The sequence below is a fragment of the Neovison vison genome, chromosome 13 (genome assembly GCF_020171115.1).
Source record: "Neovison vison isolate M4711 chromosome 13, ASM_NN_V1, whole genome shotgun sequence".
NCBI lineage: Eukaryota > Metazoa > Chordata > Mammalia > Carnivora > Mustelidae > Neogale > Neogale vison.
The window spans coordinates 102,337,696-102,350,766 of record NC_058103.1 but is presented as its reverse complement, the minus strand read 5'-3'; the positions used below and the strand labels follow the sequence as shown (position 1 = coordinate 102,350,766).

At 35.7% G+C, this 13,071-nt stretch overlaps 1 protein-coding gene across 6 annotated transcripts in view; it reads left to right on the top strand.

Annotated features, from left to right (window-relative positions):
* ICE2 (interactor of little elongation complex ELL subunit 2) overlaps nucleotides 1–12,546 on the top strand; it is a 63,722-nt gene extending 51,176 nt beyond the window's left edge. For 5 of the 6 annotated variants that reach the window (XM_044230021.1, XM_044230018.1, XM_044230019.1 and 2 more), the window contains 4 exons: nucleotides 2,054–2,138; nucleotides 3,464–3,514; nucleotides 6,735–6,993; nucleotides 11,407–12,546. In XM_044230021.1, coding sequence (XP_044085956.1) covers nucleotides 2,054–2,138; nucleotides 3,464–3,514; nucleotides 6,735–6,993; nucleotides 11,407–11,529 — 518 coding nt within the window. In that variant the 3' untranslated portion in view covers nucleotides 11,530–12,546. Of the gene's footprint in view, nucleotides 1–2,053; nucleotides 2,139–3,463; nucleotides 3,515–6,734; nucleotides 6,994–11,406 lie in introns of those variants that run through there. The other variant, XM_044230023.1, reaches the window with a different exon arrangement.
* The last annotated feature ends 525 nt before the right edge of the window (nucleotides 12,547–13,071 follow it).

Genomic DNA, 13,071 nt, shown 5'->3' with positions numbered 1-13,071 from the left:
GTTCAAAAATAAAAACAAAAAATGGTATTATTTCAGCGTTGGTAAGTGTTATACTCTTGTCATACTAATTGATATTTTTAAGTATGGTTTTTGTATTGACTTGATTATATAACATTTAATGTAGGGCTATCTTTTATATCATTCTTTCTCAGTATATTTCAAGGCCTAAGTGTCCTGTCTTAACCTGTGCTGTTGTAGTACACACACATTACTTTTTAAAATGGAAGTGTCAACCTTTGCTACTTTGTTTCTTGGAATTCTAGAATTATGTCATATTTGTAAGGAAGTAAGACTTTAAGCACTTCTTTTAAAAAAAGATTTTATTTATTTATTTGACAGAGATCACAAGTAGGCAGAGAAGCAGGCAGAGAGAGGAAGGGAAGCAGACTCCCTGCTGAGCAGAGAGCCAGATGTGGGGCTCAATCCCAGAACGCTGGGATCATGACCTGAGCCGAAGGCATAGGCTTTAACCCACTGAGCCACCCAGGCGCCCAAGCACTTTTTTTTTTAAACCGTGTGGAATCTTGTGTGCTTTAATTAAAAGCTGGATTTTATTTTTGAGCTTTATTGTGGTATAATTAACAGATCAAATTGTAAGATATTTAAAGTGTACATCAGATTTGATAGACATTTACATTGCAAAATGATTCCTCCCATCCAGGTAATTAATACCTCCATCGCCACACATTTATGTTTTTCCTTTTTTTAAAATGAGAACATTTACATTCTCTCTTGGCAAATTTCAGTCCTACAATATAGTGTTATCTTCTGTAGTCACCATATTATCCTTTAGAATCTCAGACTCTTGTATGGCTGAAAGCTTGTACCCTTTTACCACCTCTCTCTATTCCTTCCTCCCCTAGCCTTTGGGAACCACTTTTCTACTCTATTTCTATGAGTTTGACTTTTATTTTTAGATTCCACATGTCAGTGATACCATGTAATATTTTCTTTCTCTGTCTTATTTCATTTAGCATAATGCCCTTAAGTCTTTGTTGTTATAAAAAGCAGAATTTCCTTCTTTCTTTTGGCTGAGTAATATTCTATTGTATATATACACCACATCTTCTTTATCCATTCCTCTGTTGTTAGACACTTAGGTTGTTTCCATATTTTGGTTATTGTAAATAATTAAGCTTGATTTTTATAATCTAATTTTTATCTTAACCAGTGTGGGAATGCCTGGGTAGCTCAGTTGGCTAAGCAGCTGACTCTTGATTAAGCTCAGGTCATGATCTTGGGGTCTTGGGATTGAGCCCTGTGTCAGGCTCCCCTCTCAGCAGGGAGTCTGCTTCAGGTTTCTTTCCCTCCCTCTGCCCCTCCCCCTGCTCATGCGTGCGTGCTCTCCCTCTCCCTCTCTCTCTCTCTCTCAAATAAATAAATGAATCTTTAAAAAAAAGAACCAAGTGTGTCTTAGGTATGTGTAGAGCATACCCATACTATAAATTGGACTGTCCATTGGTGTCGATAATAGGTACATATTTCTCTAAAAATGTCATCTCTATGAAAATGCAACTTAAACTAATAGGAAACAGATCCACCAATATTTTAACAGTTGTTCTTTAATTTGGCCCTTAGAGATTATTTTTTGGTGTGCACATGTGTAAACTTTTCCATATTCAGCAAATATTTTAGAACTAATACTTTTGTGTCATTTTAAAATACAGTTTTGGGGCAGCTGGGTGGCTCAGTCGGTTGAGCATCTGACTGATGGTATCACCTAGGTCATGATCTCAGGGTTGTGAGATTGAGCCCTGTCTCAGGGTCTGCACTCAGCACAAAGTCTGCTTGAAATTCTCTCTCTCCTTTTCCCTCTGCCCCCACCCCCACTTATTCTCTCTCTCAAATAAATAAATAAAATCTTTTAGAAAAATAAGTAAAATACAACTTCACTTAATAAACTTAATAAAATGTATAATTTTCCTCTTTTTAGAATGTAAAGTTCCTTTGAGGTTGTTACAGTTTTGTAAAAACATCTTTAAGAAGACTGTATAACCTTTTCTTCCCCCCAAATACTGCAATTGCTCTTTTTAAGTCTGATACTTTATTTTAGGGCATATCGATGCATTTACTTCAAAACTTTTTCTGTTAGAAGAAATTACCTCAGAAGAATTAAAAGAAAAACTTTCAGCACTCAAGTAAGAAAGTTTACTTTGTGGTGGGATTTTTAAAATTTGCTGATGTAATCACTAATTTTTGTTTATTTCTAAATATTTGTTAAGTTTAAATCATTTATCTTCTCAAGACTTTTAATCCTTTTATACACTGAGGCTTCCTCTAGCCCAGTTTGTGATCCATCTATATTAATCATGTCCCTTTTCAAATTAAATCAAATTCCAGTGATATCAGTCTTTCTACTTCAGGCAAAGGAGGCTAGAGCAAGAGTAGTAGCCCACCATCTGGGAGGTGCATGGGAGCACTCCTTTGCAGGGATGGGAAAGAGTAGGACAGTGATATAGATTCTTAGCTCTAAGGATTGTATACAATTGTTTAGACATCCTAACTTCTAAAATTTTCCCTTGTGCCACATGTTACTATACATCATACTGAAATGAGTTTCTTGGGCTCAGGACTCCAAATACCTAAATGCAAAGGAAAATAACATACAAACATTATCTAATTTATATCTGACAGCTTTCTGTGAAAGTACTGGTGGGAGTATTATCCCGATTTTATGGGTGGGGAAAACTGGAACTTAAAGTGACTTGCTCCAGAGCACACAGCTGAGCTAGAGTGGCTGGTAGTAAGTTTGATTCATGATTAGAGTGAGCAATTATCCTTAGACTGCTTGCATAGTTCCAGCTTTGAGGCTTGACACAATTTTTGAAGGGTCTCAGGTTCAAGTTTGAATTCTCTGCTTGTTCTTAAAAAATATCCACTTATATTATAAGGACTGCCTCCTTTGAAGAGTAAGTTTTTCTTTACATGAATTAAAAAGCTTTTCTGTGCATTGCTCACTGCCTGTCCCACCTTTCTCAGTGAAACCCATTTTTAAATAAATTGTAGGGGAAATGAATTTCGGGTAGAATAGACACTAAAGAAATATATTTCATTTCCCTTTAACTATCCTGCCACCAGTCAGTGGCTTCTCTGGTATCACACATTTAAAATACCTCTCAGTTTCTTTGGAAGCTAATTCACCACCATCCCTAAAAGGCAAACTCTTCCACAAATTAGTTCTGCTAAAGACTTCTTGAACGTTTAAAGAAGTTTATAATTTGAATATAAAATAGTGATCTCTTTACAACTGCCCTGATTTACACAGACCAAGTACTTTATGATTTTGAAGAGAAATCAGCAAGTGGCAAAAATTAAGTAAACAATAATTTAATCAAATGATTTTGGTATTCTGTTTTCTATTTCATTTTTTTTTTGTTAGGGTATTTCTTTTCCTGAGGAGCTGTAATTGTTAAGAATAACTTTTTTGTTATTTAATTTTACAAGAATTTCTTCTGTTTAATAGGATTTCAAGTTTATTTAACATCCTCCAACACATTCTGAAGAAATTGAGTAGGTAAGTTTTTTTGGACCTTCGGCATTGATATATGTGATTTCTTGGGTAAAAATTCACAGAAAATTTGAATATATGTTACTAGGGGTCATAGAATGTAACCCAGAAATGCAAGATTTATTCTCTTTTGTCAAGGTTGAAATTGTGAAGATATAAATAAGAAAATAATAAGGTAGTATCTGACTTGCTTGCAATTAAACATTTTTTCTGTAAGCCTCTATTGTATTGGTTTCCAATTGGCATTGTAACAAATTACCACAAACTTATGGGCCTAAAACAGCACAAACTTACTCTTTTTCAGTTTTGGAGGTCAGAAATCTGAAATCATTTTCACTAAACTAAATTTGTGTTAGCAGGGCTGATTATTTCTGGAGACTCTAAGGGAGCAGTCATTTCCTTGTCCTGATTTTCACCTTTTAGTGGCTAACCTATATCTCTTGACTTGTGGCCTCTCTCCATCTTCAAAGCATATTACTCAAATTTCTGCTTCCTTTATCACATTGTACCTTAATCACATTTGGAAAGCCATTAAACCTTCAAAAGTTCTGATAGAGGGCACAGCTTGCATGGAGCACTGGGTGTGGTGAAAAAATAATGAATACTGTTTTTCTGAAAATAAATAAATTGAGGGAAAAAAAAAACCTTCAAAAGTTCTGGAGATTAGGATGTGGATATCCTGGGGGCCATTATGGAGCCTAGCATAGATATACTGTTTACATTTTCAGGATAGGAAAGCAACATAGAGCTAGTGTTCAAAATCAATAAGTCCATGAGAAGTCTTAGAATATGGATTCTCCATCTGGTGATTTATCAGACTGCTTTATTTTATTTTATTTTTTTTTTTAAAGATTTTATTTATGTATTTGACAGAGAGATCACAAGTAGGCAGAGAGTCAGGCAGAGGAGGAGGGGGAAGCAGGCGCCCCACTGAGCAGAGAGCTGGATGCAGGGCTCGATCTCAGGACCCTGAAATCATGACCCAAGCTAAAGGCAGAGGCTTTAACCCACTGAGCCACCCAGGTGCCCCTCTCAGACTGTTTTAATATGTGAACTTTTATATTCCTTCTGTTATACCCTTACCAAAAGAAAAACTAAAAAACAATTCAAGAGTCTGAAATAAATGTGAAAAATCTCAAAAGTTCTAACTCTCCTACCTGTGATGCAACTAGATGTTCGTTTCCTTCTTTATAAAATGATGGTGTTGAGTTCATTGATTCCCTAGGTACTTTTCAGTTAAGTGATTCTGTGGCAGAAATTCTATTTTGTATATCATGTTCTTCATGTGGGGGACAGTACTTATACTTGGGATTTGTTTAATGCTTTTTGAGATCTTATTATCAATATCTTAGTCTGTGTGTTCATATTCTACTGCAACTATAGCAAATTACTATAAAATTGGTGTTTTAAAACAACCCAAATTTATTATCTTTCAATTCTGTAAGTGTAATAGGTCTTCTGGGTTGAAAGCAGTATGTCAGTGGGACTGAATTTTTTTTTTTTTTTTTTTTTTTCCCTGTAGGCTCTGGGTATGGTCTCTTTTCTTGACTTCTGTAAAGTTTATAGGCCATCTGCATTCCTTGGCTTGTGGCACTCTTCCTTTTTCAAGGTTTCAGAAGCACATTGAATCCTCACATCACTCACATTGTTCTAACTTCTTTCATAGTTATATCTCCCCTCTGCTTCCCTCTTCTACATTGAGGGACTCTTATGATTATAGTGGGCCCACTGAGATAGTCTAGGAAAATCTTACCATTTTAAAATCAGCAGGTTGGGAATTCCATCTTAACCCCTTTGCCGTATAATGTAACATATTTACGGGTTCTAGGGTTTAGTATCCAGGCATCTTTGGAAGGTCATTATTCTGCCCACCATAGTTAGTATCCATCCATGTACTTTGCACTGTAATGGCACTTCTAAAATACTCCTCCTTGAAGTTTCTCCTTCTCCATGAATTCTCTGTAAACCAGAGCTTTCCTCATTTTTAGTAAAGGTGGTTAAAATATGATTTTCATCAATAAAAACTCAATCTTTGAAATGTTATTTATTCCTACTACCAAATTCGTTATTTCTCATTCCCTTATATGAAAATATGAAAGTGGTTGTTCCAAAAAGAAAGTTCTCCAGAATGTAACAGTAATTCTCTGAACTTCCTTTGTCAACACCTATTTCTTTTCTGCTTAAAAAAAAAAAAAAAAATTAATGGAAATATCACTTACCGGGCTTGTAGGCAGATGGGTATAACTGAAGTGTGATTAATCCTTATTTTAAATGATATGGGAAAGAACTGAGGTTTTTCTTGGCACCTTTGAGTTAGAGGAATGTAAAATCCTATGAAAGCACAAAATACTAATCCTGTCCTTTTAGCTCTTTATGTTGATACATTGAATTCCTTAAACCTTTGTAAGGAGAAAAGGAAAAGGTAGATATGATGTTTGACAGAAGTGATTATTATAACAGTAGAGGATCATGATTATAGGTATGGCCTATAAATTGAACTACCTGAGTTTATAGCTAAGCCCTACACTCAGAACTTTGGGCAAATTGTTTAGTATCTCTAATTTCTATTCACCTGTAATATGGGATGAATTATTAATATTATGCCTTCAAGATTTGTTGTGGAGGATTTAATAATAAAATGGATATAAGCAGTATGACGGTAAGGTCATGGTAAGCATTCAATACCTATCAGCTGCTGTTGTTATTATTATTCTCATAGGACTTTGTATTGTGATCCATTTTTTTCTTCTACTTTATTTTAAGCTAAGTGTAGTGAATGTGCCACATTCCCTTTTATATCTCTTAATCTCTGTGTTACTGGATACAAAGCAAGAGCTATATTTGTTGAATGGATTAAAATGGCCTGTATAGGAATACTGTGTATGTACACTCATGAGATGCTTTTCAGTATATGTTGTGTGTGGATCAGAGAATTAACAGACTATTTGTTTCCCATAAATTACTGACTACTTAGAAATTGACTGAAGTAACAGTAAAAAGAAAGTAATTATGTATCCTGAACTTTTAAATTAAAATCAGTTGCCTAAAAATCATGAAAATTGTTAAAAAATAAGACTTCTTAAATCTTGTTTGCTCATAAAATATTATTAGAGGTGGTATTCCATTCCCATAATTGTTTTTGATTTTGCTAATAGATCATGATAAGAAAATACTGTTGAAATTGACACCATGAGCCAGTGAGTTGAAATTTCCTTATATGATTTAGCTTGCAGGAGGGTTCCTACTTGTTGTCTCATGCAGCAGAAGATTCTTCACTCCTGATCTACAAGACCTCTGATGGAAAAGTTACTAGGACAGCCTACAATTTGCATAAAACACATTGCAGCCTTCCTGGTGTGCCTTCCAGTCTCTCAGTTCCCTGGGTCCCTTTAGATCCCAGTCTGTTATTACCATATCATATCCATCATGGAAGAATACCTTGTACTTTTCCGCCTAAATCACTAGGTCCTACACCACAACAAAAGGTAAGATCTTTTTTGCAGTTAAATGTTCCATTAGGTTGTTAATTTTTCATCTGTGTCATTTACAATATAATATTTCAACTTCATATCCACCTTTATCACATCATCACCTAAAAACTGTATCCATAAGAAGGGTGGATAAAGTTGTATGCTTTACTGGATCCAGTCATCGTCGGTGGAAGTTTCTGTTTTTGTAATGTTTATAAGTCAACTAAAGAAAATTCTATTAGCTTCCCCAGTGGGAGCATGAGTAATACATCCACAGAGTTGAATCCCTGTGTTCTTGTGAAGAGCAAAGTAATATTTTTTTGTGATTCTTATTTATGTGTACTGTTTCATTTCATTAAATATTTGAGGCAATTTGCAGAAGAATACTTACCATAAAATTATGATGATACAATTAAAAATTGATAAGTAGGATATAGAAAAATTAAAAAGTAAGTGTTAGTAATTAGTGAATGCAGTACCTTATTAAATGTACAATAAACTGTTAAAGACTAAATTGCTTGCTAAGTATTGTATAACTCAGTATTTATTGAGTTATAATTAACATTACTCTCTTTATTGAATCCTTCCCAGAAATACCAGTTGAATGGTTTTTCCCTGTCTAAAACTTTTGTAAAGCCATGGCTAGAGATACTCTTCACTATGTCACTCATTCTTTATATCATGTAAGATAATTCCTTTTGAGGTTTAGCTGTAGGAAAAGTTTTGTTCTATACAAATGAATCTAAGTGTTCAGGAAATAAAAACTAAGTGTATTTTCCTTCTGGGCTGCCAGAAATCTTGGGGTCAAAATTATTCTGACTTCCATAATCTTCTTAATATCTGTGTCCCAGAACATCTGTCAGTCGTGTATCCTGTGGATATCTTTTGTTCATTTTTTTCTTTCTGTGTTATATTAATCCATAAATGTTTTCAAGTCCTTTTAAAAATAGCTGGAATGCAAATATTGAGGACTTTTTTTTAAATAATTTACCTTGAATGAAGTTGTTTACATTTTTCAGTTCTTTACCCTAATGTTACTGTTTGGGAGGCTCTTTTTTTTTTTTTTAGAGAGATTTTGTTTATTTATTTGACAGAAATCACAAGTAGATGGAGAGGCAGGCAGAGAGAGAGAGAGGGAAGCAGGCTCCCTGCCGAGCAGAGAGCCCGATGCGGGACTCGATCCCAGGACCCTGAGATCATGACCTGAGCCGAAGGCAGCGCCTTAACCCACTGAGCCACCCAGGCGCCCTGGGAGGCTCTTTTTAGAAATGAAAACTCCTTGCACATTCTTAGCTAACTTTGACCATTGGAATATATATGGTTAACTAGTTGCTACAAATGAAAGAGTGGATGAAGTTTGGGGCGCCTGGGTGGCTCAGTGGGTTAGGCCACTGCCTTCGGCTCAGGTCGTGATCTCAGGGTCCTGGGATTGAGTCCCGCATCGGGCTCTCTGCTAAGCAGGGAGCCTGCTTCCCTTCCTCTCTCTCTCTGCCTGCCTCTCCGTCTACTTGTGATTTCTCTCTGTCAAATAAATAAATAAAATCTTTAAAAAAAAAAAAAAAGAAAGAGTGGATGAAGTTAATATTTTAGACCATCTTATCTACTGTTCTGGTTGGTTATTTCCAGTTTAAATTTCATTTGAGTAGTAATTATTATAACTAATTAAGGCGAAGTTTTTGTCACTAACTTAAATATAATAATTAAAAACTTCTTTTAAAAGATTTATGTTCTTTCTAGGATAATGATTTCTTTTTAATTTAGAAATTCTGCAAGGCACCTGGGTGGCTCAGTTGGTTAAGTGTCTGTGTTTGGCTCTGGTCATGATCCCAAGGTCCTGGGATCGAGTCCTCCATCGGGGCTCCCTGCTCAGCCAGGAGCCTGCTTCTCCCTCTACCAGCTGCTCCCCCTGCTTGTGCTCTCTCTCACTCTCTCTCTCTTAAATAAATAAAAATCTTTTTGAAAAAATTTTTTAAAAAAAGAAATTCTGGTTATGGTCTATTTCCTGTGACATGTAATTCTGTATGAGGATAACTTACTCCTTTTTGGTTTAATACTTTGATACAATGCCGTATGTTCAGGGTTTGGCCACATAAATACGAAATCAAACAATTCAATTATATGTATGCCACTGAGCAGTTGCTGATTTGTATTTTTTAAGACACTTCACACTTTCAGTGACAGAAACAGATCCTTAGTGAAATTATCTAAGATCAGCTGTTAGGTAGAGTAAATGGGTAGATAGTTAATGTTTGGTTTGGTATGTTTTTAAGCCCTTGAAAGTTTTTGGTGATCTCTTACATACCCCCCTACAATCTAGCTCTACATTTGGTGAGAATTACCCAACCTTCCTTATTTACTTCCTCCTAGCTAGGCCATGGGAATGGGACTTTCTAGTCCAGTCAGGGTAAGCACAGATAGGGTTTCTAGCCTTAGCAGCAGCAGGAAAAGACTGAAGTTTCAGGAAACCTGAGCAAGTAGGACCCTATATGAAACAAAAATCATCCACATATTTCATGGTGTCAAAACTCATATAACAGGGGCAATTGGGTGGCTCAGTTGTTAAGCACCTATCTGCCTTTGGCTCAAGTCAGGATCACAGGGTCCTGGGATCAAGCCCCACATCGGACTCCCTGCTTAGCACGAAACCTGGTTCTCCCTCCCACTACCTCTGCTTGTGTTCCCTCTCTCACTGTCTCTCTCTGTCTCTAAATAAAATCTTTTTAAAAAACAACTCATAAATGTATCTGCCTCTGATACAATCCTTTAGTTCCTGTCCTCTTGAACTCATTTCTCATCTTTGTATAGTGCCTTAGGTACTAACCCTGAGAGACACCCTAATAGAGTCCATGTCTGCCTCCTGCTGCAGGGAGAAGAGATTAATAGGAGAATCTCATTTGTTTCCTATGCTACTTTTGACTTCTTCCACTTCCAGTCCTTTTGCAAAGTCTCTGTGCCAATCCCTTCTCTCCTTCTACAACTTCTACAATAAACATTCATTTTACACACACACACACACACACACACACACACAAATCTTACAATAGAAGCTTCAAAATGCTTTCCTCAGCGATAAAATAGATACAATCAGGGTGGTCAGTGTAATCTAATGGTAGATACCAGCTGAGTGGGCAGTAGTGTAGATAATCTAAAAATCACAGCTATTTTCTAATTAGTGTGTTAGAAAAGTTCATCAGATTTAGACAAACACACTGGCACACTCAAATCCCAGCTGGACTTTTTCCTTTATGGTCACCTGATCATAAACCAAAAAATGCCTCTGAAGAGATAACATACTAGGTTAGGGAAGCTGGAGTCTGATTCATTCTTAGTGAGCCAGTAGCCCGGTGGAGCAATGCTAATAATATGTCTATTAGGAAATATGAATGTGTCTGGAGTAGCAGTATCACCCATCACCATCAGGTCTGTAATTCAGTAGATAGGATGTAAAGAAACAAAGGGTGCAAGGTGGCCAGGGAAAATAGAGGCAGAAATGGACAGGTTCTGGGCAAATGGTTTTAGGCTGTACAGCTTTGGCCCTTCTCTCCAAAGGCTGACTTTATCCATTACCCCTTTTAAAAACTATCTGCTCTCAGTGGCCAAAGAGATGACAGAATTTCCAGGTCTCATCTTCAGTGGGACTACAGTTAGCAAGGGATTGTATCCTAAGAATATGCCTTCCCATTTCTGTAGTCTGTGTGGGCTAGAAAGTGAGGGTAGGCAGCTAGTTGTGCTGAGGAGGAGTCGATATTAAGATAGAACCAGCACCCTAACAAACTTTCTTCCTCCCACTTCTCTTCCTTTTTTCCTCTGTAGCCTCCTTCCAGTTTTTTCTCCCCCTTTCTCTTTATTTCTTGCAAGAATCTTCTCTTTTAGTCCCTCAACTTTTCCTTTTTACTTGAGTTATTTTCTCTTTTGCTTTCCTGTTTTTCACATTTATTTTCCCCCTTTTTCCCTATAGACTCATCTGTCTTATTCTTTGTCCCTTTCTCCAATTCTGTATTTTATTTCTCCCTCTTTACCACCTCTGACCTGTTCCTTTTATTTTTCTCTCTCTTTGTATTTTTCATTTCTTGCTTTCTCCTGCCCTTCAGTGTCATTATTGCAAACACATTGCTCAAGAGTACTGTCCTTCCATCATTTTCTAATTTAACATTTCAGTCTCTTCCAGATTTAACACAAAGAGTGGTTTTCCCCTGCTTCTCTCTATCTACCCTTACCTCTTCCTTCCCTGATTGCTGTTTGAAAGTTTAGTACCTTAGACTGTGTCAGATTAAAGCTTGTTTAGAAGCAGCCAAATAGCTGGAGATTAAAAACATATAAAGGACGAGTTGCAAGGTAATTAGTACATATATAAATAATACAGAGCAGAGTTAACTGTATATAAATATTTTGTAAACATGTTAAACCATTCTTTGCTTCATCTTTTAGGTTGGTGGAACAAGAATGCCTACACGCAGCCGCAGGAATCCAGTTTCCATGGAAACCAAAAGTCTGCCTATTCAGCAAGTTGAAAATGAAGGAGAAGCTCCAAATAAAAGAAAAATAACTTAAGGACTCTACCATGGAAAATGAAGAAAAACATTGTAACAGTGTTCAAATTAGAAAAGTTTGAGGGGAAATATGCCTAGAAGATCAGTGGACAAGATGAACATTTTTATTTTAGTGTCCTTGAGAGTTCTTAGAGTGCCTTGAAAAAATATATTGGCTACATGAAGGAATGTTTCAGCTAAAATGGAATGTTATACTTTTAATGGTTGATGTTTGAGGAGAATCTGGATATGTTTTAACATTATCATGGCAGGGAAACAGAGAAGAGAAATATTTTTATAGTAGACCTTTTCCAAAAACTGTAAATAGGAAAATAATTTGCTTTTTTCAAGAGCAATATGTATCATTGTGTGTTATGTTTAATAATTTGAACTATATCACCAGTCTGTTGAGATTGGCTCAAAAAGTTGAATCTTGCCACTGTCAGGGTTAATTTAGAGCCAATGTAAACCTTGCTTCTGACCCATTGTGACAGTTTTTATATACTATTTTAAAATGATTGTTGCAAGTTAATAAAGTTATCTTTAAAAACTTGATGAAATTCCATTGCAAAAGCCAAAAATTAAGATTAAAAATAAAAAATACATGCTTCTGAAAAGTTACCAGTTAACAGTTCCTTGTTGGTCAACCATCAATTTGTTTTTAAAAAGACAAACCTTCTGTGGTGTTATAGGTTTGGGGATAGATCCCCTATCTCTTCGCAAAAATCTCAACTGAGTGTTGAAATATGCTACTCAAAGCAGAGATGAGAGTGTTTTCCAGAAAAATCTCATTATTTCAACTGAAAAGGTTAATGTGTGATAAAACATAAATTATTTTTTCTTATCTATACTGATTAAATTTCCGAGAACCACATAGATCAATTTGGAAAAGTTGTTATCACCTGATTTTGCTGTAGCCAATTTGGACTTAAGAAGAAATGGACTTATTTAATTTGTGTCTCTTTGTCCTTTAATGTGGATTAAAAGTTTCAGAAATATGTGCATCATTTGTAAAATATAAATTTTGTTATCCAAAGTAGTAACTTCTTTGTTTTTGGAATTTTTTTTTTTAAGATTTTATTTATTTATTTGACAGAGAGCACAAGTAGGCAGAGCGGCAGGCAGAGGGAGAGGGAGAAGCAGGCTCCCCAGTGAGCAGGGAGCCCGTTGTGGGACACGATCCCAGGACCCTGGGATCATGACGTGAGCTGAAGGCAGCTGCTTAAATGACTGAGCCATCTAAGCACCCCATGTTTTTGGAATTTTTTAATGTGTTTTATATTAATATAAGAAACTAGTCCAAGAAATCTTCTCAACTATTACCACTAACAGTTGAATATTTTTATCTTCAACTACCAAGTTTTGTTTTTAATTATTTGTCCAGTATAAAATATTTTTAAATTAATGAATAATTATTAAAACTATTTTATATATTTTAATATATGATTTCTTCCTCATGCCAGTCCTCTTTTAAACATTGAACTTTTTTTTTTAATGGACTTTTTTTTTTTTTAACTTTGTCCCATATTCTCATATCCCAGAAATATTTTAGTTGTGAATCATT